This window comes from Cyanistes caeruleus, chromosome 6 (assembly GCF_971803275.1).
Source record: "Cyanistes caeruleus chromosome 6, bCyaCae1.hap1.1, whole genome shotgun sequence".
Lineage (NCBI taxonomy): Eukaryota > Metazoa > Chordata > Aves > Passeriformes > Paridae > Cyanistes > Cyanistes caeruleus.
In genome coordinates, this window is record NC_141706.1 from 9,581,205 (window position 1) to 9,608,289 (window position 27,085).

At 40.1% G+C, this 27,085-nt stretch overlaps 1 protein-coding gene across 12 annotated transcripts in view; it reads left to right on the plus strand.

Moving 5' to 3' along the window:
- Positions 1-27,085, plus strand: part of SHANK2 (SH3 and multiple ankyrin repeat domains 2) — a 276,108-nt gene that overhangs the window by 76,352 nt on the left and 172,671 nt on the right. For 9 of the 12 annotated variants that reach the window (XM_086894900.1, XM_086894897.1, XM_086894895.1 and 6 more), the window contains one exon: positions 25,522-25,831. In XM_086894900.1, coding sequence (XP_086751026.1) covers positions 25,522-25,831 — 310 coding nt within the window. Of the gene's footprint in view, positions 1-21,851; positions 22,188-25,521; positions 25,832-27,085 lie in introns of those variants that run through there. The other 3 variants (XM_086894901.1, XM_086894905.1, XM_086894902.1) reach the window with 2 other exon arrangements.

A 27,085-nucleotide genomic window follows, 5' to 3' on the forward strand; every position in this document is an offset into this window, starting at 1 on the left:
GAAATAGGAAAACAATGAGTCATTAAAATATAATGTAGAAGATTAAACTCCCCATTCTGGTTGAATTCCTCCCAGGCAATAAGGGAAGGTCAGTAAAGTATCATATCATGGTAAAGAAGTCTCAGAATTGTAGCAAGTTTTTTTGTTTTTTTTTCAATACTCCTAAAATTTGACTTTGAGAATGCAAGGTCACCTCTGCTGGATGTCCTTTTGAAATAGCTTTGGTATGATTTTAAATAACATTCTAGAGTTACTTACTCCTGAGGTGGCATGATGGGAATGGGTGGTTTATACAGTGATCAAATCCAGATCAGTCTTTTCTCATTAGATAAAGAATATTTTCTGCAATGCTGAATATCTTTTAATCACATAAAACTGAAGACACAGAGTCAAAATTTACATGTGTATAAAATAAAGCCATTAGGGCTACCTTTTTGTGTTGTTTTGTTTTCTCTGCAGACATGTTGAAAAAATTCAGTGTAATTAGCACTGATCCACATGAAGCTTGAAATCAAAGTCAGATCTCTGTCTACTGATACTGAAGTTTTTCTTTTACTACATAAAATTCAGTATAAGGTCATTTTAGTTGAAATGTGAAGAGAGTACTGAAGTATTTGCAAAATACTTGGGCACATATTTAATCTCCTTTATTTCTGGGATGCCACTGCTTTGTATCCTGGGTCAGCAATTAAAACAGAGGAGATTTTTCATTACTCAACCTAAATGAATAATCAGTTTAAGGATGTGTTTATAATGTGCCAGTGACATAAATAGCTTATTGCAAAGGATTTTTAAAGCTTTTTCAGTTGATCTGAAATTGAGGGGTAATTTTTGGCAAGGAAATACCTCCAGTCTGTGGAATATTTATTATAACTCTGTAGTGAAAGCATCACCTCTGAAGGACCAAATTAGAGATAACATTCTGTGGGGATGTGCTTGGGCTTCCTGGGAAAAATTGAAGATTTCTGTGGAAATCTTCCAAAAGGCCCCATGGCAGTTTTGGTCTGGATTATATGAACATTAAAAATATCTTGGTTACTTTCCATAAAGAAGGGTCCAGCCCTGTTCTCTCTGTCCTGGGTTCCTGTTTCCCTTGGCTGAGTGGTGTCTGTTGCTGCAGAATCACTACAACACAGGGAATTTAACCTAAAATCCGTAAAGGGAAATATAATTGAGCTCCCATATTCTTGCTGGAGCAATTTTTCATCACAGGTTCTATAGGAACACATTTTTTTCTCATTGTACCTGAAATGTCTGAAATTTAGGCTTTTTTTTCTTTAGGCTTTCTGATAGGCAAATATATTTCTGAAAGGACTGCAAAAATATATAACTCTAATGGTTTTTTTAGCTACCTGGAGTGAGGCCTATTTGATTTTTTTATTCATTATTTTACACTTTATAGTTTTATGATTATGACAGGAATGTTTTGTGCTGTCATTTTGTAATTTCATGAAATCAGGTCTAGAATAGCCAATTCCATTGAATTCCATCGAATTGAAAACTTCTTTGCTGTGGAAGATCTGTGGGGAAAAATGAATCACAAATAAAACTATAATGGTTTTCTTTAAAACCAGTTAAACTATTAAATTCTTATAAAGAAAACATTAATGCATGGAGTTTACAACCACCTGAGTGTTTACAACCACCTCAATGATGATAAATTCAGGCACATGGAAATACTTCATAAGATTTATGTAGATTTAATGGAGGATTTATCCAGAGTAATTTGTATAAACTTGAAAGAATTATGCATTCCTCTCCTGTTCACATCAGCCTGTAAGAAATGGTGGATAACTTCAACACATCTGACTGGGATGGAGGCAAAAAATTAATTTATTCTTTCTGATCTTCATGTATATTCCTAAAGATAATAAAATAATTGCTGTAAATCATGGCCTAAGATATTTCCCATTAAAGTCAGATAAAGGATGAAGAGGATGGTAGCCAGTGCTAGAACCATGGGATAATAATATAATACTAATAAAATAATACTAGTAATACTACTACTAATAATGATGATCCAGACTTTCTCAGGTGTGTGCCCAAGGACCCACCTTCATTGACAAAGAGTGAGAATCTACTTGAATAAAACCGGAGCAAGTTCCTTTTCCAAGCATGGCCACAGGCTTGTGCCACCTGGATAGAAAGAGGCCAATTCCTAGGCACAGCTGCCAGGATTGGGGTTGTAATGATTTGGCTGCTCCCACGGGAGGCTCCAGTCTTGTGGAGGAGTGTCAGGAGTTGTGAATGATCCTCGTTCTCAACTGCTTTCCCTTGATTTGCATTTGCTTCCGAGCTGCTTAACCACGGGTAGATTATTTCAATTTTCCTGGTGAATAATGCATGAGGGTGTATAAGTGGATGTTCCTTGGCTGAGTGGGCTGCAGATTAAAAGTGTCAGCTTCTTTGCAGCATTAATGTGCATTTCTTTCTCAGGTTAAAGCTGGAGAGAACCTAGGTATGCTTTTTTTGGAGAACTCCTACAAGTGCCAAAATATTGGCAACGTTTGCTTTTTCTCTTCTTCTCCCCTTGACTACCTGTTATTTGAATGAAAAAGCCAGTTGCCAATTTTCCAGCACAAGCTTATTTTCCTTGGGACTCCCCCTCAAGATTTCAATGCCACATTGTTGTACCTGCTGCTTGAGCTTCCTGGAAACTATAAGGAGCAGGGTTTTTTTTTATTTATTTCTCTGTCACTCCTATCAGCTCAGAACACTGATTCCTTCTCACTCCTCCTTCTTGCTCTTTAATATGTCCCAGAAGGATAATTTGGGAGCTTTCTTCCCTGCTCTAGCAGCCTTGGGGCACAGATACGGGCAGGGCTGGATCCGTTGATCTGACTCAGGGAGCCACGACCTTACTGGAGAGAACGGTCCCTCAAGAGATGGCCTTCAGGGTGTCTTGGGTGACCCCTGGCCACCAGGTAACCTCAGCACGGGGCAGACTGTGGCTGCAAGTGATTTCAGCTCAGTGATTTCAGCTCTGCTTGCAAGGTTATCCTGGGCTGACTCAGAGATAGAGAGTGTCGTGTGGCGATTCCACAGAGACAGACTTTATTGTCCAGCAGCTGTGCAAAGGGGTGCCAGGGACAGCAGCCCTCCTGAATTGGGAAGAAGCTGGGGTTTTTATGGGGGAAAGCCAGGGTAGTACCGGGGGGAAAACCAATGGGTTACAAAGGATCAGCATAGTCACCAAAGCATGGTGGGATAGTTCACCATGACAACAGAGGATGGTCCTATCTAAGGGGGATCTCTCCAGGTGAGGGCTGAGGTAAGCTTATCACAGTTCTCTCAGGGCCTACTCCTCTAAGGGAAAGCTTTGGTAGGCTGACCTGTCTCCATGCACATAGACATAACTCTTGTGTGTAATGTGGAATGTTTAATGGAGGTAGAGCTGAACATATTAAATACTGTAGTAATTGAAACAATGCTTCTACCCACCATGATCCACTTATTAAAAAAACAAGGAATATTTAAGTATCTTACCGTACAATTATTTTAGTTCTGGATTACACAGATATGTTCTTCTTTTTCAGCTTCTTGGAGAAATACCCTTTGATGCTCCAGATTTCTTGAAAATTAAAGCACAACAGTTATCCTTGTTTGCTTGTAGTTAGTCTTGTATTTATAGGGCATATATTCAAGATCATAATTGGATCCCTAAATATCGAAACTCTGAAACTTATGGGCTAGTCTAAGGAAAGTATTTAATTGGAACTGTGAAATGTGAAATCTTTCAGGGCTGTTTTAAACATAATAAGTACTTTAGATAATGGTGTTCAATATGAGAGTCCTGTGGTTAAAAAGAGCTTCCTAAAATATGGAATCATGCCACTGAACAAAACAGTCTTCTAAACCAGAACTCTTCCAAACTCCCCAACTGTATCAATTCAATGGAATTACAGACATCCAGAGATGAACTGCAGCAAAGTATATTGTAAAATAATGCTTTCAAACTCAGCTTAGCCTGATATTTTATAAGATAAAAGATTAAAGGCATATGAAACTGTAAGGTCTGCATGGTAAAAAAGGCACTGAGTTGTGCAGCTGCTTAAAAAACAGTTACAGATTAATAACTACAATAACAGAATGCAATAAATATTTAAAACCAGCCCAACAAGTATTTAGTGAACTTCTTACTGTATTTGATGCTGAAAATTGCAGAGAAAATACTCAGGCTGGTTTCAGCTTGTAAAATAGGAATTCTCAAAACCCAACCAAACAGTAACAGGAAACAGAGGGAAATCATGTTGAGGTTGTGATATAAGTTTGTAATAATTCCAGCACATGCTTTGCAAGCTCTTTTTGTGCCAGTGCTGCTGCACTTTCAAGGCAGGGGGTGGTGGTGTCTTGTCCCCCACTGCAGATGTTGGCCCCTGACATGTACATTTGTCACTCAAAGCAGCATTTCTTTGCACCAGGTATATCACTAAGATATTCCAGACTTCCAAGTCCTGTGCTATCTTCCTGTTCCAGCCTTAATACCATTTAATGCTCCTCCTGACAATCCAGTCCCTCATTATCATTTCCTCATTTCATGCTCCAACTGACAGCGACAGCAGAACAGGAGGAACAAAGAGGAAGTAGAATTTCTTCCTCATCTCCTCTAAATGTTTGTTCTGTCCACTTCTTCATTTTCAAATCATGCCATCAGAAGAGCTTTGCTTTATGGCTTTCTGCTTTCAAATTCTCCCCTTAACATGGAATTCTGACACCTAACTTCTTTTTGATATTGCCTTCATTCCTTTGCCCTTCTTAAAGGATCCAGCTTCCCATACCCAAGTAGAAGTCCCTGGAATCCATTGCTGTCAGGTAAGGTTAAACCACGGTCATTTATCTGTTTGGGAGCAGTAGTAGAAAGGTCTGATTTTGGTGCTCTTGTTCCTGGTAAAGGTAAAACAAAGAAACATGGAATACTTCAGGAGCACAGCTTTCCCAAGAGGAAAGGCTTCACAGACCCATAATCTGTTGACTTGAACTGAACTTGGTGGTAAGTAAAGAGAATTTCTAGGAAGAAATGCCTCCTGTGAGGCTGGTGAGGCCCTGACACAGGCTGCCCAGAGAAGCTGTGGCTGCTCCATCCCTGGCAGTGTTCCAGGCCAGGTTGGAAGGAACTTGGAACAACCTGGGCTTGTTGAAGGTGACCCTACTCATGGCAAGGGGATGGAATAAGGTGATCTTGAAGATTTCTTCCAACCCAAGCCATTCTATGATTCTATTAAAATTTTTGGGTTCAGAATGACTCCAAACTCCACATTTGGCCTTGAGAACCTTGGCAAGATGGATGCAATAAAGTGGGTTTAGTATATTCATTGTAATAATAGAAGAATCTTCCTCGAATGCTTTATATTGCAGCAATATGTACAAAATAATTTATCTCAAGAAGTGTCCCCAGTCCCTGTGCCAAAGGGGCTGTGACTTCTTGAGATGTTTGAGAGTAAACACTCTCTTATTTTAAAAGTGGTGTTACTGCAAGGAGTACTGGATATTTAGATTGTCATATAAAAATAATGCAGTTGAGCACCTCATCTCCCAGTTTTCTTGCAGATGACACTTCAGCAAGGATTCTGTGCAGGTAGGCTGCTCCATGTGGTCCTATCTTCCTTTTTATCTGGGAAAACCAGTAAATGTGCAGCAGAAAAAGGACAGCTGTGGGTAGAAAACTTACCCATAAAAAAGGGAATACTTTCTTTTAATGAATATATATAGGACCTTTTTTTCCTGGTTCTTTTAATGGAAATGGTTATTGCTTAATATACAGATTTATTTTACTGGTATTTTAGTGTATTGATGTTTTAATGTGATTTGCAATGACTCCAAATTTCACTGCACACTGTAGGCTGGATTTTTTTTTTTTTAATTATTAAAAAAAACCCTCCTTGTTTTTTCCTCAAAGTCAGCAGAATTTGGGCATTGATATCCTTTTGATCATCCCAGCTTTGGAATTTAATTGAGCCAGTGGTCTTGATGCTGCTTTGGTTTTGCAAGATATCTGTACGAGCCATGCAGAATTCCAGGGAGGATGACTGTAGAATATACAGTCTCAAATTTATTCATGTAAAATGTTTATCAAGAACAGTTTAGCCGAGGAACACTTACATAAAGAGTTCCTGTGGTATGCTTGCAGCAAGCCCACTTTCCCATGGACATGTGTCCAGACATCTGGGAATGTGCATATCCATTTTTCATGGTGCAGTGAGTGACAGAAGCCATTTTAGAGTAATTAAGTTCTCAAAACTTGGAAGAAAATCCTTCCACTTCTCTAGAAAAGAACAGGAAATCTGATATTTTTCAGGGTGCTGAGCATTATTAAAAACATAAAGGGAATGTTAAACATACTTTGTGTTGTTTTAGAGATGTTTGCTCTTCTGACACTTTAAATTTACTTTATTACCTTGTGGATCTGAGTTCTGGAAGTGTGACTGAGGGTTTGATTCTGGATCAGAGGAATTATTTCCAGAATTTAAATGCACATTGGAGCATCAAAAGTCCCACTCAGAGTTCTCTTAAAACCCAAATAAACTTTTAAAATTACCAGGGGTGGATTAGCCAGTATATTTTCCATCATGAGTCTAAGACATGATTCAGATTCCTTGTTTTTCTTGATGCTTGTACTGTACATTTTAGAGGAATAAATCATATGGGATAAGTGTTGTGTATTATAGTTTAATTTGCTTCTCTATTGTTTGGAGATAAGACACTTAAACTGGGATCAGACATTCAGTTAGGAAAAAAATGAATTATAACTACTTGTCACGCTGGTGCCTGAAGGGAAGAAATAATTTCTCGGTGTGTAGTTCCATGTTGCTGTAGGAAATTGTCAGGATATAGATTCCTTTGGACTGGTGTTCATGAAGAGTGGCAGTGTCTCAAAACTCCATTATTGATAGGGCTGACAGCTTTTAATTTGTCTCTGCAGCCTTGACCCACTCAGAGCTGTTTAGATATTTCAAATGTCACCTTTCTTGATTTTGGAGGAGATGAGGGCAATCTGGAGGAGAGTTCAATGAAGTCAGCATTTTAATGAAAATATTTCAGTTTGTCAACCTTCTGAATTCTTGTGCACTGTCCTCTGCTCTTTGCCCAAGGTGGGAAGCTGTTCTCCATCCTGGAGACCTGGCAGTCACTTCCAAATTCCTGTATGCTCATAGTTCCCCTTAGAACTTCCTTCTCCAGTCTTCCCCAATGTATTTTCAATGCATTTGACGTTACTTCAGCCTAAGTGGTGCTGTGCTGTAACAGGAGTGTTTGAAGCCTTGCCCCTGAGACCCAGCTAAGCTGAAGGAAGTTTTCAGTGCTATTTGATTACGTTTTGTATTTCTTGGTTTAAAGTTATAATGTGGTGGCCTTGGAGATTTTTTAAATTTTTTATTCAAACTGTGGTGTAATGAGGAATTACAGGTTGTCAGAATCAAATTATGCTGCTTTTCCTACCATGGTTACAGGCTTTGTAAAGAAATGTATAGGTGTACCTGCTCTGGTTTTATTAGAAACTGGAAATTATCTTGACGAGTACTTAGCTCTGCTTAGTTTTATGACATTTTTCTGTTCTTGTCAGAAGCTGCCGTGACAATTACTTAACAAGGATTTAAAATCTCAGGGGTTCCTAATTCTGCTCCATCTTTAACTGATAAATTGTTCATAAACACACAGTATGTGGCATCACCTTTCATCTATATAAAAAAAAGCATTAAGAGCTGATCTAATTCTTAGAAGGATGAATGTGCAGAGGAATTCATACAAAATATTGAAAATGGAAAACACAAAACAGGTTAGAAAACCAGTCTGCAAAACTGGTAGTCCTGCTTCCACTGATTTTTGTTTGCCAGCTATGAGCTGATCCTGGCTTAACTTAACCGGTGGTTTAGCGTTCCCCTCAGTCCAGCAAGCTCTTAGATCCCTGTCTCGAGGCACACAGTGACTGAGCTGTCCCACTGTGCCCCTGTCCCAGGCATCCCTGACTGATGGAATGTGAGACCCTCCTGAGAGGCTATGGTTGAATTAGCACAGCTTTGAGTCAGCCCCCAAAGCAAGGAGCACAACATTTGCCTGAAGTGGATTTTGTCTCCTTCTTTTCCATGCCCATGTGCCAGGAATCGTAACAAATGGAAGAAGAAGGATGTGCCTGGCAGAAGCCAATGAAGGCACAGTTTTATAACGAAGCATTTGGCCTCACTGAGGCTGGGTAGTCACAAATCCTGCTCAGTTATTGAAAATGAGTGACAACTTTCCAGTAACGGCTTCTAAGCTGTGAAAAGCCTCCTGCATTTTCAGGAGCTTCTCCCTGGGAGTGAGGGAGGTTACACCAGGACACATCTTTTGATATCCTGTGACATTATGCAATGCACCCATCACGTTGCATCATCATTGAAATGCTGTTCAGATCATGTCTTTGCCTTGCATTAAAGCTTAATAACAAAAAATTTGAAATTATACCATGAGAACAAACTGCTTCCTACCAGCCTTCCTTCTGTACAGGTTTGAAAAGCTTGGCTGTGTAGAGATGGAAACATTTCATCTTGGCTTTCTTTACCTTTTTAACCTTCTCACGGTTTGTTTTTCAGAATTTAGATGGAGAAATAAGATTTCCTAAAGAGCTGGAGTAGTACAACAGCCAGTTGTATCTTATTTTTCTTTCTTCCTACAGAGTTTTGTGTGGGTGTTTGCATCCTGTTTAGCCTTTCATCTCTCATTTCAGTTTTCCTCTGGAAGACTTTTTGCACGTTCCAGTGCCCCTCATTGTTTAAACTTGAAATCAGTAGCATTTGGTGTCATGGAAAGATGTAATAGTGTTACCAAATTAAGAAAAATAATAATTAAAATTTGAAGTATTTTTTTCATGGTAGTCCTTTTATGCTTGAATGCTGACAATGTTCAGGAAAGCACCCAAGTTCCCAGGTGATCACAGCAAGTCACAGCATGGTACAAATTCTGCTTCTGTGGGGTTTTTTGTCACTGCTTTGATGGCTTTTTACTCCACTCTGTGTTTCTCTCCATGTTTGCTTCTGTGTAATGCCTGTGGGGAATTTCAGCAGGAACTTGCAAAGTGAAACAGCATCAGTGAATTATTTAAAATAGCTATAGTCACTTCAGTGTGATTTAATAATTAAAAAACCCTTTTAAAGACAAAGTCAGCTCCACAGAGGGCTGGGGTAAAGAGCTGAGAACCTTTGTTGGATAACTGGTGGCTGTGGCCAGGAGCCCTGAAGTTTATGGATTACCATGAAATTGTCACCTCTGACAGCTACAGGAAGATCCTTTCAAGTCTCTGGTGGCTTATTTACTTTCTTATCACTCAGTAAATTCAAACATAAATTATCATTGCACTTTCAGACTGTTAAAACAATACCTCTTTTTCCGTTCCATTGCTGTCTTCCAGACTATTGTTTAAGGATGTAAATTAATAACTTGAATCTGTAATTTTAAATAAGGAAATGTTATTAAAGACCCAGGCTTTCTATATAAGATGTGAAATTTTCACTCTTGCTGTGGACATGCACATACGTATATTGAGTTAGAAAAGCCTCTGGCTAGCATTTTATTTTCCACATCCATAGGTATACATCTCTGAGAAGACCAGTGTAAATTGGGATGTTAGCTTTGGATTACAAACAGCTTCATTTAGGGAACCATGCAGAGAAAGGTATTGCCTGAGGAGGTGAAAATATTTTGTTTCCCTGAGAAAACGAAGTGGTTGCTATGGGACAGAAGATGATCTAATGATGTCTTTCACAGAGACATGCAACTGGACAGAATTAGAATATTAGACCACAGTGGGCAAAAATGTTGGTTTTCCCAGGATGTATATGTGGAAGATTTTTCTTAGTGTAGATCTGGATACTTGGAAGAAAAATAAAGAAGTGGGTATTTTTCCATAGGGTACAATTTAATTGTTGTTTTTGTTTTGTTTTGTTTTCTTTCCAGTCCTACAATATTCTGCAAATGAAGCATATTTATTTAGTCAAACTGCTTTTAAACACACATGGAGAGAATCCCAGTCCTTTTGAGTGCTGAATGTTGAGGGGTCACCAAGTACAAATAATGTGGGGGGGTTTTGTGTGTGTAGCAATATAATGAAAAATCTAAGCAATGAATAAAACTAACAAATGTAACTACAATTAAGCACTATGTCACGAGGGGCATAGAAATTCCAGATCTGTACAGGTAGTTGGTGTCTAATGCTATAAAAAGGTATGTTTTAGAATGTTCGGGGTTTTTTAAACTGGTTTTAGGCCTGCACTCCAGTGAAGTTTATTGTTCAAAATTCAATTAAATGGACTTAGAAAACTTCTTCAGTCGTGAATCCAGAAGTCACACATGAGCCATGTTCCCTTTTGCTCCTTGGTCTGGGAATACACACAACAGTGCTTGCTGGATTTTGCTCTAGCACTAGAGTGCTTTTGTTACTTACATGAATTACTTAGCATTTATACTCTCCTAAATATTTTAATGTCCTTCCCAGCTTATTAAGGACACTAATTTTTAATGCCTGTAGATTAGTAATGAGTAAGTGCCTTCCTAAAACAATTACTTTGTTCTTGAAGGAAACAAAGCCTAAAGTTGTTTTATAGTACTTGTTCTCATTCCTTTCATCACCTTATTACCCATACTAGCCTTAATAAAGACCTTAGCGGTCTTTATTGTCCTGAGAAATTTCTGCTGTGGTCATGCTTGAAAGTCCCACTAGCTGTGTGTGCCTTGCATGACTGCATGCAAAAATTGCTGCTTTAGGTCATCCTGCTTTTGTCATGAATAGCTGAGGGTGTCATCTTGCAGTGTGATCAGCCTGCTGGGATCCTCCCAAATTCCCTGGGAGTTCCTAGCATGTAGTGTCAAGCTCTAGGTAAGTTTTCCTTGTGCTAGTTAAGAGCTTTTCCTCAGTCTGCTGTGTTTTGGAAAGTTCCTGAAGCTCACAGACCTGGGACAGGAGCCATTTGCTGTTGGGCACATGGTGATTTCTGTCCCTGATGTGTGCCTGTGCCTGTTTGCTCAGAAATACCCATCTGTGGTTACCACCATCAGTATTAAATTGCTGCCTTGTTTTGATTTCCTATCTCCTTTTCTATTTATTTTTGTGTTGTTTAAAACTGTTCCCTAAATTTTGTCTCATAGTAAGCCTTAGATTCCTGTTTAATTACTTCAGCCCTTCCTCACAGTGTCCTTCCTCAGTTCCTTCATTTCTGGAGCAATGGAGTAGTTTTCTACCAGCCAGCTTCCTGAACTTTCTGCCCTTACACTATCTTTGCATGCAGTTAAATGCTTATAGGATCTATAGGTGCTGACACAGTCCCTAGACCTTGGGGCTTCTTTTCTCCTCTGCTTTTCTCCTGTATGCATATCCTTTCTTTGCAGAGCTCCCTGTTAGTGAAGATGTGTTTCTCACCTGGCATTAACAGTGCTGTGTTGGGAGGTTTGTTCTGTCCCTGACTTTAGGCATCACCTGCTCTGGGTACGTACTGAAAATGCAGAATACTGAGAGATATCAAGGTGTAAAAGCCAAGAAAATTATGGTAGTTAGGAGACAGCTGCTTCCCCTTCTCTTTTATCCTGTAGTGGAGAGTGGCAGAAGAGATAAGAAAGATCAATTGGAATTACAAAGGTTTTCCCAGCCGTAATAATGCATAGCAACAAAATCCCTGACAGTTCACCTTTGAGGAGCACAGATGAAGGTTAAAATTGATCAGGGAGGCTCAGTTAGTGAGATTCAAAACCCAAATCCACACTGAGGCATAGTAAGGTGTTGGTAAAGGGAGAGAATCTGTGGTTTATTTCTGATGTTATTTACCACTCAGCAATACCTATTTGCAGATAAGGCTGTCCACTTCTGGCAGTTAATGATCAGAAAATCTCCTGTAGTCTATTCTAGTTTTCCTACAAAGGTCCATTTCTCTGGTTCTGGAGCAGTCCTAGTCCATCATTCATATGGTTCTTTATTTCCTGACTGAAATTTTAGTCCCTTTAGAGTCCAGAGCAAAAAAAAATAATAAATCACCTTTACTGGGGCTAGGATTTAAACAGCTGTGTCTTCCCCTTTATTCATTGTTTAACAACCCATAGAGTAAGAGGTGTCTCTGTCCCAGTGTCAGAACTCTGTAACTCTCTCACTGGATCCTCAGAGCCTTTCCTTTTTGTATTGTCTCCTACATAAATGTCAACCACTGCTTACTCGTGCATCTTCACTATTTCTTGCATTGCTCTTGGCTGCTGAGTAGTTTGATTAATCCTTAAACTGGTGCCTGGTGTTGAGACCCTGAGTCAGATTTCAGGGGTTGCACTTCCCTCCCTTGTGCAGCACCGTGGCGTACGCTGCCTCCCACCTCGTGTACTACTGACATGCACTTCCCTGAGTCATGGAGCATTCTGGAGTATCTGACAGCAGTAACCCATCTTCATTTGCTCCATTGGAAACTCCTCCAGATTATATCTGCCAGATTTGCTGGGAACCACTGGGGTTTTGGTGTACTTTCTTCCTGTCTTCCAGTCCTTCCACCTTCACTTATACTTTATTTCTTGAGCTCAGATGTGTCCTGTGAGCCCCATTTATTTTTTTTTCTCCTTTTCTTCTAATAATTCCCTTAATGTTCCTTCCCAACATAGAGTGAAGCATGGTCCTACCCAGAGGGACTTAGGGTGAGTCATCTCTAAATTTTTTGTCAAATTATTGGCCAGGAAAGATATGTTAAAACTCTATGGAAAATTTATTTGAGGGAATTCTATAGAAACAGCTTTTAAATTTCCATATATTCTGTTTAACCACCCTCTACCAGTCATCACCCAGCTGAGGGAATTGACTTTAGGCTTTTCCTGACCCCCAGTGGGAACTTGACACAGGGAATGAGAATAATCTCTGACTGTGTTTCTGTCCCCTGTTGTAACAGGTGTCCTGGGGGCTGTGGTCACCTCTCTGTTGTTTATAGTTGTGGTTCCTCAGAAGCCAGAGCTGCTGGGAATGCCTGCAGTTTTGTTCCCACTGAAACTCTCTGGTGTCCACTGGTGGAGCTGAGGGCTGGGTATTTCCTTTGGTTTAGGTCTCTAGCAGACAAAAAATACTGCAAGTTATTTGAATTCACTTCTCAGCTGAAGCTTCCTAATTTAATATCTGAAATGTGTATTTGATGGCACCCTGTTTTATGTTTTCTGTCCTACCCACATTTTTCTCTGGAAACACATGTATTCTTCATGCATTTATTTTTGTTTATAAAGATGTGTGGTTCATTCCTGAAATGTTTCATGTGTGAATTGTGCCCTTGAATTTGTGAGTGCAGTCATCATCTTAATTTAGATGTGCTGCTGTAGATGGCCACAGACTGGATCCTAGGTGGCTGATGCCAGATGATCCTTCCTCCAATGAAAGTGCTGCTGGACACATGGAATAATGACACACATGTCACTGGTGTACAAGGTGACATCAAAGTGACAATGATTCCTTGCCTAAACACACATTCTGCAGCTACTCAGGAGCATCAAGAATCTGCATCTGAGATGCTGGGACTTAGTAGAGGGTAACATAATGCAGTTCCCATATTCACACAATTCCTCTCCTTTCTCTGATCCCATTCTTTTTCAGGGGTGTGCATTAGCACTATTTGCATCACTTCTCGTCTGGAAGAAAACAGAGTTATTTTGAAACTTGAACACGGAAGTCAAATTTCATTGTAGTAGTCATGATGTCCGGGGGTGGGACTGCCAAATAATATCCAGAACTCTTCTCTTTTCTTAGTAATGTCTTGGATGTCAGCCATGCATTTTCCACTGAATTAATGAACATCAGATCTATGCCAGGAATGTAAGAATAGATGGCATTGCTTCTGAAATAGTTTATACATAAAATTACTTTTCGATGATGGGATTAAAACCTGCACCTTCTTTATTCTTTCAATTGATCTTATTTACCTGCTTTGACTAACTAACCTATTTAACAACAGTTCCTTTTTTGTATTCTTGTTAATAAAATCTAAACCTAGCTGTCAGCACAAAACTTCATCTACTGGAAGCATTAAGAAACAGGATGGGAAAAGAAGTCTTTCCTCAACATTTTCAAATATTGTAAAGCACACGTGATGATGTCTTGAAGCAGAAGAAGGGAGAGTATTGTGACATCACTTAAATCATTAATCCACCTCAAAACCCCTTCAGCGAGCAAGCTTTCCTTTCTCAATGGGATTCAGCACTGAGAACATTATAAATGCTGCAAACACCTACATATTTGTACAGAGATAACCCCCTGCTTCAGCGGATACAGGCTTTTTTTATCCTTTCTTAGTTATACCAGCATGATTCATTAGCAGTTATTTTTGAGATGAAGAAATGTAGGCTACTAATACAATTTAAAATACTGTTATTTTAATGAATAAGTCAGCAATGTTTTCGTTTCTATTTAACACCAAATGTCTAAATGGAGCTAAGGATAGCGAGACAATTATCAGACTAAATTATTGGGTTTTATCTTTTTAAGATCCTGCTTAATAACATGACTTTGGATAGAGCTTGCAATCCCCTATTTAGGAGAGAGGATATTTTGGGGGGTGAATGGGTGTGTATCTCCCATCTTTGGCAGAGAAGACAACTGGAAGTTTGCAGTGGGAGACTCTCTGCTCAGGTAACCCAAATGCCTTTTCTCAGAAGTGTCAGTGTGAATTATTTGGTTCTCAGGTCCATTTTGGATTTAAGATGATGAGAATAAGAGCAGAGGAAGATTTTTTCAAAGTCACTTAGGTAAGAGGGGAATAACTGTGCTGAGGATAATGTGGGGTGCTGTAATGATGGGTCTCACTAGCTCCACATTTGAGAAGCAAAATCTACAATCTCAGAAATGCTTTTTGCTTTGTACATTCACAACCCCCACCGGAATTCTCTCCCTAAACTCTCTTCTCACTCCTTGCAGATTCCTGAGCTTCAGGGAGGCTGCAGAGTCAATAATTCAGTTCTCTCGGTGCTTAGTTTCTGGCTTACCAGTGCTTCTGTCAGGATAAAAATGGGCTCTGCTGTAAAATGAGAATGAAAGTGGCAATGCAGGTTTTTGTCATTAAATACATCACAAAGTGGCAGTACCTGTGGGAAGCCAGCCAGCAGAGGGAAAAGCTCACAGAGTTTCAGTTCCTTTGCTGGCAGCTCAAGCCCAGTCTGTATCCTCAGTAAAATGCTGTATTCTTTACTCCATTAAAGGATTCCCCTCAAAGTGCAATAAGCTGGTGAAAATTTACAGTAATGTTGTAGTCCTCTCTTCACAATTGAACTTTGGATTATTTCCACTATTGTTATGCATTTAAATATTGCAACCTCACATGAATCTTCCTCTTCTGGATGCTCTTTTCTTGTGTCCAGCTCCTCTTCTATCCCCATCCATTTGTCTTGGTTGCAAATTTTATGTAACTTTGCCATGACATGGTATCTTCTAGAAATTCTCTCTCCTGGCCTACTCTTACATGCCATTTATTTCCTGTTGGATCTGGGTGGCAGAAAGATTATCTTTAGGGAATTGGTGAGGGAAGCAGTGAAAGGCACCTGTAGCAATGAGAAGAAGGGAAAATGAGATTGAAAGATGGCAGTGAAGGACGCCAGGATTTAAGAGTTGGGGAAGAAGGAGGAACTGGAGCTAAAAGAAAATATTACTAAGTTCTTTCTTTGCTGTTTTCTTACCCTACCTGCTTTGGCTACTTCACACTCATGCATGAACTTTAATAGCTGACCAGTTATATATTTTGAAACTTCTACAAGAGTCCAATTTTTTTTTTCCACCATTGAGAGAAATATACAGTTTTCAGTTATGAAAATGGTGTTATTCTAAATAAAACTGACATGATCCACCAACACTTTCAGAAGCACAGATGCTTTGTCCCACTATTTACTAAAGAGGTTCACACTTAGATTAAAGCAGTGAAATCAAATCACTGAATAAAGCCTGGAACAACATAATGATTTAAGGAATTCATGGAGAGCTTCTGGTAGGAAGAAAGTTACACCAAGGCAAAATTAGATTGTTTTCTGTACAACATCAGGACATGGATGCACCATGCTACCCAATATTGGTGCAGCTGTTTTGCTGAGTATCTTGTCTGCTTTCATTTGTCCTTATTCTCCTCTGCAACATTGGGCTGCAACCACAAATACAAATGCTGCTTCCAAGGCCCATCAACGTCAGACTTAGCAGAAGAGTCTTTGTTACAGGAGCCACTAGCCATGAAATTTTCTCTCTGAACAACGGTTTTGTTATTATTTTTTTTTCCCAGCATAAACTACGTGGGTTGAGATATGCACAGCCCCCTGATGTTAAGCGATATTTTTTCCCAACTCAGTGTATACATAATGCTAGGAATTAAATTAATTTGTTGTGTACTTCAGTCCTTCTGAGTGGTGCTGCATCAGGACAAGATTTCCCAGTGTTTTATTAGCGGGGAAAATTGCACCGTCCTTTCACCAGCTTGTTTAGAGAGCAGAAGGATTTGTAGTGGGATATAATTATATTTGATTCCTATTTTATCTTTTGTTGTTGGAAGTAAAAGAATGCAGCTTCAGGGGTTCACACTTGAGTGCTTTCAGTTCAATTTGAGAGTCTGAGATAAATGAATCCTTATGTCCAAATACTGTAAAAGTTGTTAATCTCTTGCTTCAATGACACTTGTAAGGAGCTGGTTACTCAGAGTTTGCTGCTGTATGAAGATGAACCACTCTGGAGGACTTCTGCTTGCTGATGAAAACACCTTGAAATAAGCCCAGTTCATATTTAAAGAAATCAATTACGACAACAAGTTTTGTGTTTTATTAACTGCAAATCACCCATTGACTTTTCCTGAAAGAGTTCACAGAAACTATTTACTTTTTAAAAGATTCTATTTTTCCTTGTCTTCACAGCCAGCAGAGAAAACTCTGTTATCAGGGTGCACAAACAGATGGAGGATAGGCACAAATATTTATTGTAGTTATTTGTATTATTCAGAGTAAGAGTGGATATTACTTTCAACCCAAACACGAATAATAGAAATGAGAGGCTGTGAGTGCTCTGGGAGTATAAAATCTTGAGAAAGCCTTGCCAGAGCTGGCCTTCCCATTCCAAGGAGAATATTCTCCCAATCCAGAACTACAGAAAGTACATGGCTTTGTTTGGATAAGTTGCCTCTTTTATAGCAATGTACCTGTTAGAACTAAAGCCAGCCAGCCATATTTTATTCAGATTGGCTGTTTACATCCACATTGGTGATAGATTTCTGTCATGTTTTTAAATTCCCCTTCAGCTATAGGAGCTTTCTCTCATTGCTTTTGCTTTTCTCTTTCTCTCTTCAAGCTGCTACTTGCAAGATGTTTCCCTTATCATTGGCCATTGTTTCCTCCCCTATTCCAGCCTTTCACAGAGAATTGGACGGTTTCATTCCCCCACCTTTTAACCTTCAATTGTTCACTTCTCTTTGCACCCCTGACCCAGATTCCTCACACAAAGCCACCCTTCATCCTTGGAGACAGAGGTTTTATTTCTGTTCTCGGGTAAATTCTGATCTATGTATCTGTACTGATGCAGGCAGAGCTTCAGATATTTGCAGGTATTGCCACATTGAGCCTGGTAATTTTTCTTTTTGAATCTTACTTAAGCTCTTCTGGATCATGATTTCTCCATTTAGTAACTTCCAATCTCTCAGAGAGATGTCAGACATTTGCTCTGACATGTAGCAAGTTTTGTAGCAATACTTTGCCATTTTTAAATGTGATCTAACCAGAAGATCTTCTGTCTCTCCTTGATGTGTGAGCATCTGAAAGTAAAGCCCTGAGGTGAACCTGAGGTCTCCCTTCTCAGGCACATGCAGCTCTTTGAATGCTTTCCTTGCATAGCTGCTGTAGTCTTAGTGAGGGCTCATTTATAATCATGTGAACATGGCAAAAAAAGAAAAAAAAAAAAAAGGATTGATTTTCACTTCCTTGATTATAATTTAATTTATGTGTGGCAACTGTGGATTCATCAACTTTTAAATTCCTTTGGGATGTGCTATCAAACACATACACCTCCTATGTTTTGTTGCTAAAATGAATAAAGTGTTTTCTGCAGAACTCGGTGGCCGGATCTCTCTACCATGTGAGAAATTGCCTTTGATTAAGGCATCCCCAGAGCTGTGCCTGAGCCCAGAGCCTTTCCAAGTCCTTGTTGTTGGTTTTCCAGGAAGTTCTGGGAAGGTTCTGGGTTCCTTGGCCCTTGTCAGAGTGAGCACAGCCTGGGAACGGTGGTGCTGGGTGACGGAAGGGGTGTCTGGCACATGGCTGTGCAACTCCCACTGCTGTTTTTTGCTTTCTTTTCTAATTGATAACTCCTGCCATCTGTTCCCAAGCCATCCCTCTGCTGTCCTTTCCCACACACAGTCTCCTCCCCTCACAGCCCTTGAGCTCAGGCTGAGTGCCCCAAGGCTACTGCCAAGAGCTGGCTGATACCAGGGGTACCTGGGTGCTAAGATGCTGCTGACAGAGATATAACAGGCTGGGCTCTCCCAGCAGCATTTCAGTGGGCTCAGATGCTTCTCTCTGTGTGCTGCTTTAACTGCAGTTCCCTGAGAAAACTCCACAGATTTTTTTTTATTCAAAAAAATAAAAAAACCCAAACACAACCCCTTCACTTTATAAAATCAGTTCAATTATTGCTCTGATGTGGAGCCCTTCTGAATCTGTCACCCCTGCCTGGGTTCATGACTACCTTGTGGCTTTCTGCAATAAGTCAGTAATCTAGAAGCACTGTAGCAGCCAAGTTATTTTTTGTTGGTTTTTTTTTTTTTTTTTTTTTTTTGGGGGGGGGGTTTGTTGTTGTTGTTTGGGTGGGTTTTATTTGTTTGTTTGTTTGTTGGTTTGTTGTTTTGTTGGGTTTTTTTTCCTAAGAACCTTTATGTTCTTTCCAGTCTATATTTGAATCTCTCTCTCCTTGTCTAACTCTCCATGTGGTGGCTTAACATCCGGAAAGCCTGTTTTATAGTGCAGAGAAATGCATTTCTACATGCTAAGGACTGAATTTTTAACAAGAACCTAGATGTATATACCAGCTAGAGGGATTTTTCTGAGAGGAGCTGCAAAATGGACAAAATCAAGAAAGAATAAATCATGGCAATCATAGCTGTGGTCGACCATTATCTAAGAAGCCTTGGACCTTCAAGGTGTGTTGGAGGGATGATTAAATAAGAACATTGGGCATCCAAGTGCCCAAAAATAGATCCTCAAGAGTGTGTAAGCCACTGATTTTCCATAGGTTTCTAATGGGGGTTATGGATTTAAACAACCATAAAAATTTTGTGTTACAAATGCACAAGAAATGCTCGTCAAAATTAACCTGAGAACCCATGTTTTGGTTTCTGTTTAAAGTGGCCTTCTCCTCTCAGAGACATCCCCATGTAGAGCTCCCACATGTTTTTCTGAGCACCTACCAAAGGAGCAGGGAAATGAGGATTTACCTCACCTCTATTTGGAAGGTTCCTCATGATTTTTAGATTAAGTATGATAATAGCTTGCAGGTTATATTATGTTTGGGTATAGGCACAGTCAAATTATTAAGTTTTTGTCCTGAGGTGATAATACCGAGGCTACAGTTGTGAGGCACAAAATCTTTCAGGAGGGAGTGGCTGCTGCTGAAATATTTTCTTTTTTAATTTTCCAGCACCAAAGAATTTAGGACTTCTGTTAAAATAAACAAATTCTAATAAGCTATTAGTGAAAATGAGAGAAGCTCAAAAACTGCAGCTGCAAGTGTTCACTGACTTCCTTGATTGTCACATTTTCCCATTGTACAATAGTGGTTATTGCAGGAGGCTCTGCCATGTAGGAAGAAATTATATTTCCTGCGTTGGGGGAAAGACAGACAGTCAAATGGAATAAAATGATCACTCATCAGGTGATTTCTCTGATGGTGTAGGTCTGAAAGAGTTCCACAAAACTTAATAATTTCAAGTGACTTTCATATTTTGGATGTTTTTATAACACTGATTAGAAACCTCTAGATGATGAAATATTACAGCTCTGGCAAGAATCTAATAAAAATCCCCCCTGGGATTGATTTTGATTGACTACAGTTGCCTGTCTGTTTTTATTTTACTGTATATGAACAGACAGAAATGAGCAGGATTGAGTTAACCCTTCCCTGGCCTAATTCCTGTCCTTGGGGACCTGGGCTGTCACTGCTTTCTACCACTGACACCCCGAAAAAGGAAAAAGCAGTTTAAGGGCTCCATTAACACTCATAGTTCCTTTATGTTTTGTAGCTCCAAATGTAATCGGGGATTGGATGAAAATATTAGGAAATGGAACCCACACAGGGTTATAATTCAAATTAGTGGCACAGCCCTGGTGGAGCAGTTCTTGTTCTGGAAATTATATTGATTCTTCTGTGAAGCTAATTAATGCACATATTTATAAGTTAATGAATAAAAGTTCAAAGTTATTCTTTAGGAAGCCTTACATCTGTTAGAAGTCAAGAAGAGGGTTTTTTCCTGTCAAATAAAGATGTTTAATACTGCGCATGTGCTGTGTCCATTTCCTCTCATAAGAGTTCCACCTGCTGAGGATAGTTGCTTTCAAAAACAAATTGAACCAAAACATAAAATTATATTAGGGAAATATTATTTTCTTTGTAAATTAAACACTGGGATGTTAAGTTTAAACTGTTTAATTTATTTATGCTTACTAATTCTTTTCAGTGCTATGTAACTGTGAGATCACTGTGCACACAGACATTAAATCCATTTAAGTAATTTATTTTCTGTCTTTCTTGAAGCAGTTTTCTCAGTAAGAAACCCTTTGATTTTTCAAATAGATGCATTAGTGATTAGTGGAGAAGCCTGAAATAGAATAAATATTTATTACCTGTTATATAGTTTATATTATTAGAAGGCAATTTTTTAATGTAGGTTATACTTTTTTATTAGACCGTGAATTCCCTATCCTTTGGAATCTTTGTATCTTAGATTTAAGCAGATCTGCTTAAATTTTTTGATTTTTAGCACCTCCCCCTCCTCCCTATGTGCCTGTTTCAGTTATTTGCTCTTCCTCTGGAAGCATATTTGCACTGCCAAGCATAGTTATTCCTGGGTTTGTTTGGTTTTTTTTCAGAATTAGGACCTTCCGAACTTCTCTGGTTACATCTTGTATTTCTTGGCATCTGCATTGAATTTGCCAAATGAGCTTGGTCAATTTTTTTTTGTATTCTTAGTCTGTCCAAAAAGAAATTCTTTATTTCAGCATGATGGATGGGGAGGGGAGAATAATCGTGCTTGTATCATCCCCTCTGTTTCAAACTGGAATATAGGAATATAGGTAAGAGATTCTGTGTAGTGGCAGGTTTGGCTCCATCCTTAACGTGGTCATTGTGTGAAGCTTGGGGCCATTTGTGTTTCTCCTCAGATTGGTCCTTTGGAAGAAAGAAATAAATACACAGGTAAAAGGGAATAAAAGGGGGGAAGAAAGTGAAGAGCAGAAGGGGAAATCAATGGGGAAAAATAAATAGATAGGGTAAAGGAAATAAATAGCAAAAAGTGAGTAAACAGTAGCAAGCAAATAAATAGCAACAAGCGAATGAACAGTGGGATGCTCTGTGCACCGAGAGGCAGCGGTGCAAGTTGAGAGCGAAAGTCAGGTCCCCGGCAGCTCCCAGCCCTGGCCGGCCTTTCCCGTGCCCAGGCGCAGCTGCTCCAGCGCCGCTCCCGCCTGGCAAATGGGAATTTTTGGCCCCCGGGGCCCCCGCAGCTCCCCGGTCCCGCGGCTCTCCCGCAGCCGGCGGGCTGTGGAGCGGGAGCAGCGTCTGCTCTGCGGGGCTGTGGCGGCGGCAGATTCACATGACTAATGCTGCGAGAGATAGCAGGAGCGCTTTTTTTTTTTTTTTTTTTTTTTTTTTGAGCAGCTCCAGTCTGTGCACAGTTGGCTCCCAGCTGACAGACAGAATGTGGGGTGGGCTTTGTCACCAGAACGCTGGGTACTGCATGCCCAGTTATGCTCGCAATTCCACAGTGCCCAGAAACCTGCTGCTTATGTCAGGGTGCAGACAGCCTGAACACATAGAAATTGGGTAGCTCGATTGTTTTTCTTTACTTTCAATTTTTAAATTTTTCTTTTTTTTTATTTTTTTAAATTTTTTTGCCTCTTTCATCCCTGCAAAGGTTATATAATGAGGGGATTGCTGCTAAAGTAAAAAGGGAAAATGAAGTCTTTGTTAAATGCCTTCACAAAGAAAGAAGGTAAGCGATGAAAGCAGAACACTTTGATGTTTCAGACTGGTGTTTTCTTGTGTACATTTAATATGATGGGCTTAGTGACTCTGTAATTAATCAATTCCTGCAATTTCTTTTTTCAAAATTATTTAATGTTAGTCAGTCCATTTAGGCAAGTGGTTATTAAAGCTGGATGTGACTTTATTCCTTTTAGGATTTTCTCTGGAGAACCAAGTAGTTATAAAAATGCTTTTGTTCCCTAAGAAATGCGTTTGGAGACACGGAAGCATTTTCCTGGTGAATTTTGTCAGTGAATGGTGCTGAATTGCCCCTTCAGATGTATGAAGTGCCAGGAATAGAATTCAGAGAGCAGGAGGAAGGAATATGTGGTACTTTCAAGTATGCTTTTAGGGATGATAAATTTAAACTTTTGGGGGCATGGAATTAGTTCAGGCATTTTCATGTCATTTTATATCAAGTGTTTTTTCCCAAACAAGTTTTGCCACAGTTATTCTTGCAGTTCTGAAACGTGGTGAAATATTAGGGAAAAACAGAGTCCAACAGGGACTGAAGCATGGACATTTGCATTTCATAATTTTATGTTGTAGTTCTGTTTTTTAATTGTGAAAATAATGTAAATAATGCTGATAAGAAGCAGCTAAAAAAATATCCACCCACTTACAGTTTGCAGATTGCTGGGGGAAAGAAACAGTTGGGTGGAATATTAATCACTTCAGGCACAGAAATGCTTATTTTTAACTCTTTCTATAAAAGATTTGTGTTAGACATGCATCAATTAGTGTCATTAGTTGTCCCCTTCCCTGTTTATTTCCTGTAGTAAAAGCTGATTTTGCTTGTAGTTTTCTTCTGAAGAAATGGACATTTATAGCAAAACAAAAGCTAAACTCTTAAATGGACTTATAAAATGTTCCTGAGGTGTGTAAGATAAAAAGAATTTCTTTCCTCTGGTGCCTGGGAGGGTGGTTTCTCCAATCTGTTAGTACAGATGTGCCCTGCAGCTCTCTGTCCGTGCTGTCACTGTGCCCAAGGCACCCTGTCCTTGTCCTTCCTCCCCCTCTCACCAGCAGAGATCCCACCAGCCTCTCCAGAGTCCCAGCAAACATCCCCAAAATGCTGGCAAGATTTTGTTTTCTCAGCCTGTGGCTGGAAGGGCTGGGGAGGCTGCTTTCAGGTTCATGAGAAATTAAAATCTGAGGGTCAGACTCAATTTTTACTGAATCCAAGGCAAACTTTGGTGACCTGGGGGAGCAGCATTAGACCTTCAGGTAGCAAACCCGCGTGTGCCAAACATCCCCTGTATTCAGTTTGTATGTTTTCTCTTTGATTGAATTCTGCTTTGTTATATCTGGGGAAGATCCCCATCTTCAGTGAAGTAATTTCTGGAGCTGTATTCCAAGTGTCAAAAATAAAGGAATGTAAAACTGTTGCACCTCTGCCCCAAACATTGACCTAAGGGTCTGTATGTGCCAGTTTTGGAGATAAATGCTGTGAGTTTGCTGTAAGTTAGCACTAACTGGGGCTTTCACTGTGACATCTGAAGGACCAGGGTGCTCTCCTGACACCCCCAGCTGCTTTGAAACCTTAAAGAAATATGGAATGGGAAAAATTTGAAATGTCAGGAAAATTGTCCAGAGATTCTGCCAGTTTCCAGTAAAAGCATTGGACTTCTACACTTTCTCTCCTTTAACAGCTTTTAGGGGCTATTTCCCTTATTTCAGAGGAAACATGGAAATGAATTGAGACCCTTTCTGTGCATGCTGTTCCCATGTTTGGTTGTTCTGATGTTGTTGAGTTGTTTACTAGAGAAAGTTTCATCTCACTGGAAATACAAAAGATGTTATTGTAAAATATTCAGAATTGTAGCTATTAATAAACTGACTGGTGAAAATGATACAAACCATTATTTTACTTGCAGTTCCATCTCTATTTCATGCTATAAATATGCTCTCAGTTTTGCACTGAAACCTTAAATTTTGCTTTGTTCTCTCAATTAAAGGCTCTATTTCAAGGCAGGACAGATTGATTCTTATCTATATTCATATTTATGTGAATTTATTTATTTGCACAGTATGACAGACATTCTTATTCTGGGTTTTGTGTGGTTTTGAGGGGTATTGAATGAGTAGACATTTCTGGCTCTTTAGAAATGACACTTATGGCACTTTAGACATGTAGGATGATATTTTGTGGGACTTCTTTCCCAATTTAAATATGATATTTTTCTTTGAGAATTACAACATCTCAGTGAAGCTCTCAGGATAATGCCTTTTGTTAGTTATGCCACTGTGACTTTTCAGATGTAAATCTGTGCACTTTGGCTCAGGTCTTGTGACCCCCACAAGCTCCACGAGAGAAATTAATGAGGGCAGTTGCAATAACAGAGATCAAGGCCAGCATGAGGTTTTGGGGTCAATTCCTTTATGACAGGGCAGGAAATTCCATCACATCTTGTGGTAACTGGTTGGTTTTTTATTAGGGAATTTGCCTTCTAAGTTGCACTTGGGACAAACTGACCCACTAGAGTGGGAAAAGGAGATCTGGAAAACTGTGTGAATGCTGTTTTGTACCAGGAGCACACATGGAGGGCTGGACCCTCTGCTCTGAGTTAGATTTGTGTTACCCTTGATTTGTTTTGTGTTGTGGCTCTTTCATTAAGGAGTTTCTTGGAACCTTTGGATACTGTGGTGTTCCCTCTGGGATGCGGCAGGGGATGGAACCAATGTATTACCCTGGGGTAATCTGCTCTATATACCATAGTAATGGATGTGGTAGGAATGCCAGGATTAGAAAGAGGGGAATGCCTGGGGATTGCAGCAGTGTAATAGAGTTCTGCTAGGACAGGAAGTTGTGTCCTCGATTTTTAACCTGCGAGATGGGGATAAGGTGACTGTTCACAGATTTCAGGTTAGACCTGAACTTGAGGTAAACCAGTTTGGGTGCCAGCTGGGGCATGGAAGCTGCAAGTTCATGCGTCAGGAATTCTGCTGGGCAGCCCTGTTCTGTGCCTTTCTGACTGAAAGTGACAACACAGCAGGAGCATGAACTTTCTGAGCCTCGAACTTGGAAATAATGAGGTGTTACCCATTTCTTAGAGCACAGTTCAGAGTGTTCATCAGTCTCATGGCACTTTTGTTGCCATACCATTTCAAGCTGGCAAACAGGTTAATGTTGCTCTGTTGTTTTTGAGTTAATGATGTTCTAAAGATAATTTGATCAGCTCTGCTGGCAAGGTGGAGTTTCTGTCTCTGCAGAAGAAACAATGCCATATGTTGCATGTGGTGGTAAACACACATGAAAGTGAAATCATCTGAGATCACCCTCCATGTCTCTCTTTGCACAGTGCCCTTTAGGGAGGCTCCCACCTACTCCAACAGGAGGAGGAGGCCTCCCAGTACCTTGGCAGCCCCCCGGATCCTGCTTCGCTCCAACAGTGACAACAACCTGAACATCAACAACCTCCCTGAGTGGTCGGCCTCCTCCTCTGCCTCTTCACACCGCAGCCTTTCCCCTCACCTGCTCCAACAGATGCAGAATAATCCCAATGGAACTGTAAAAACTGTGGGGAGTTACACACCGTCCTCCCGGAGCCGCTCGCCGTCCCTCAACAGGCTGGGAGAGGATGCCAAGAGGCAGCAGCACAGGCACATCAGGTGAGTTTTGGCTGTTTCACAGCACAAGGTACCCCTAATGGCACCATGCTGGCCTTCCACATTCCTTTATGTTATTTGCACTCTCTAGAATGTATAGTTATTCATTCTCAGCACAGTGGACCATACCCAAGTGAATATTTTAATTGGAAGCATGAAAGCCAGTTGTTTCCTCACAATGCTCCAGCAGCCAGGCAGACTTTCAGGTTCAGCAGTGACTTAACACAGAGTTAGCACCTCCAGCTCAAGGTGCTGGCTCTGCACATCTTCCCATAGTTGAAATAAGGATCATATTTAACAGCAAAGCAAAGTGTTTCTGGGATTCCTGGTCCCTTCACAGAACTATTGCTCATGCCTGGAACCTATGTTGGAGCTGCTCATGGGTGATGTAGCAGAGGCTGTTTAAGTTCTCGCTTCTGTAGGTGTGTGCTGAAGCAAAGAGTGAAATAGAGGGAGTAATGTGATCTAGCAGGCATTCTGGGAAAATACCCTGCAGCTCTGTCCCGCTGGAGAGCAAATCTTGACTAATTAGCATCATGTAGGTATTGTAAATCATGGAATAAAGTGGAGGGCTGGGGATAAGTTTTGATCACAGCTGGGGGCTGCAACTTTGAGAAGCCACTGCCCTGGACACAGGAACTTCTGTTAAATGTTAAAGAGATGGAGCTGTGCCAGGACAAGGGGTTTAAGTGCTGCAAAAATGCAGGGAGGCATCAAAGCTGAGCACTGCTGGAGCTCACACATTTTGGCCAAATACATTTAACTCAGTACTCACTTGAAAATCAGTCTATGTCTATCCTGTTTCCTAATATATATCTGTCAGAATAGAAAAGGACCTGTCAAGAATTGCAGCTGTTGGTTTCTTTTTGCTGTTTGTAGGTTTAAGAGATGTTCAGTGGAGTTTTCAAGTCAGAAAAACAAAATGTCATGTAGCTGACACTGTCTCTGTTACCTTGCCTGTTCCTCTGCTCTCTCTGGCCCTAGACACACAGACTGCCAGGCACTGCTTGTGATGAAAACAATACTGCTGGACAGTGGAGATCTGGTGAATTGTGAGACAAAGTTGCTTGGAATGTAATAAGGAGTGAAATTAAAGTGAAGGAAGGGGATACAGATTTCATATGCCAGTGGTTTCATGCAGCAAAGCAAGCTCATCTTGCTTTGTCATATGTTATAATAGTGGCAAAAGCTAATTTGGGTGTAATTTGGGTGGCATTTACCCACAGAGCACAGTATCAACTTAAGATCAGTCTGTAA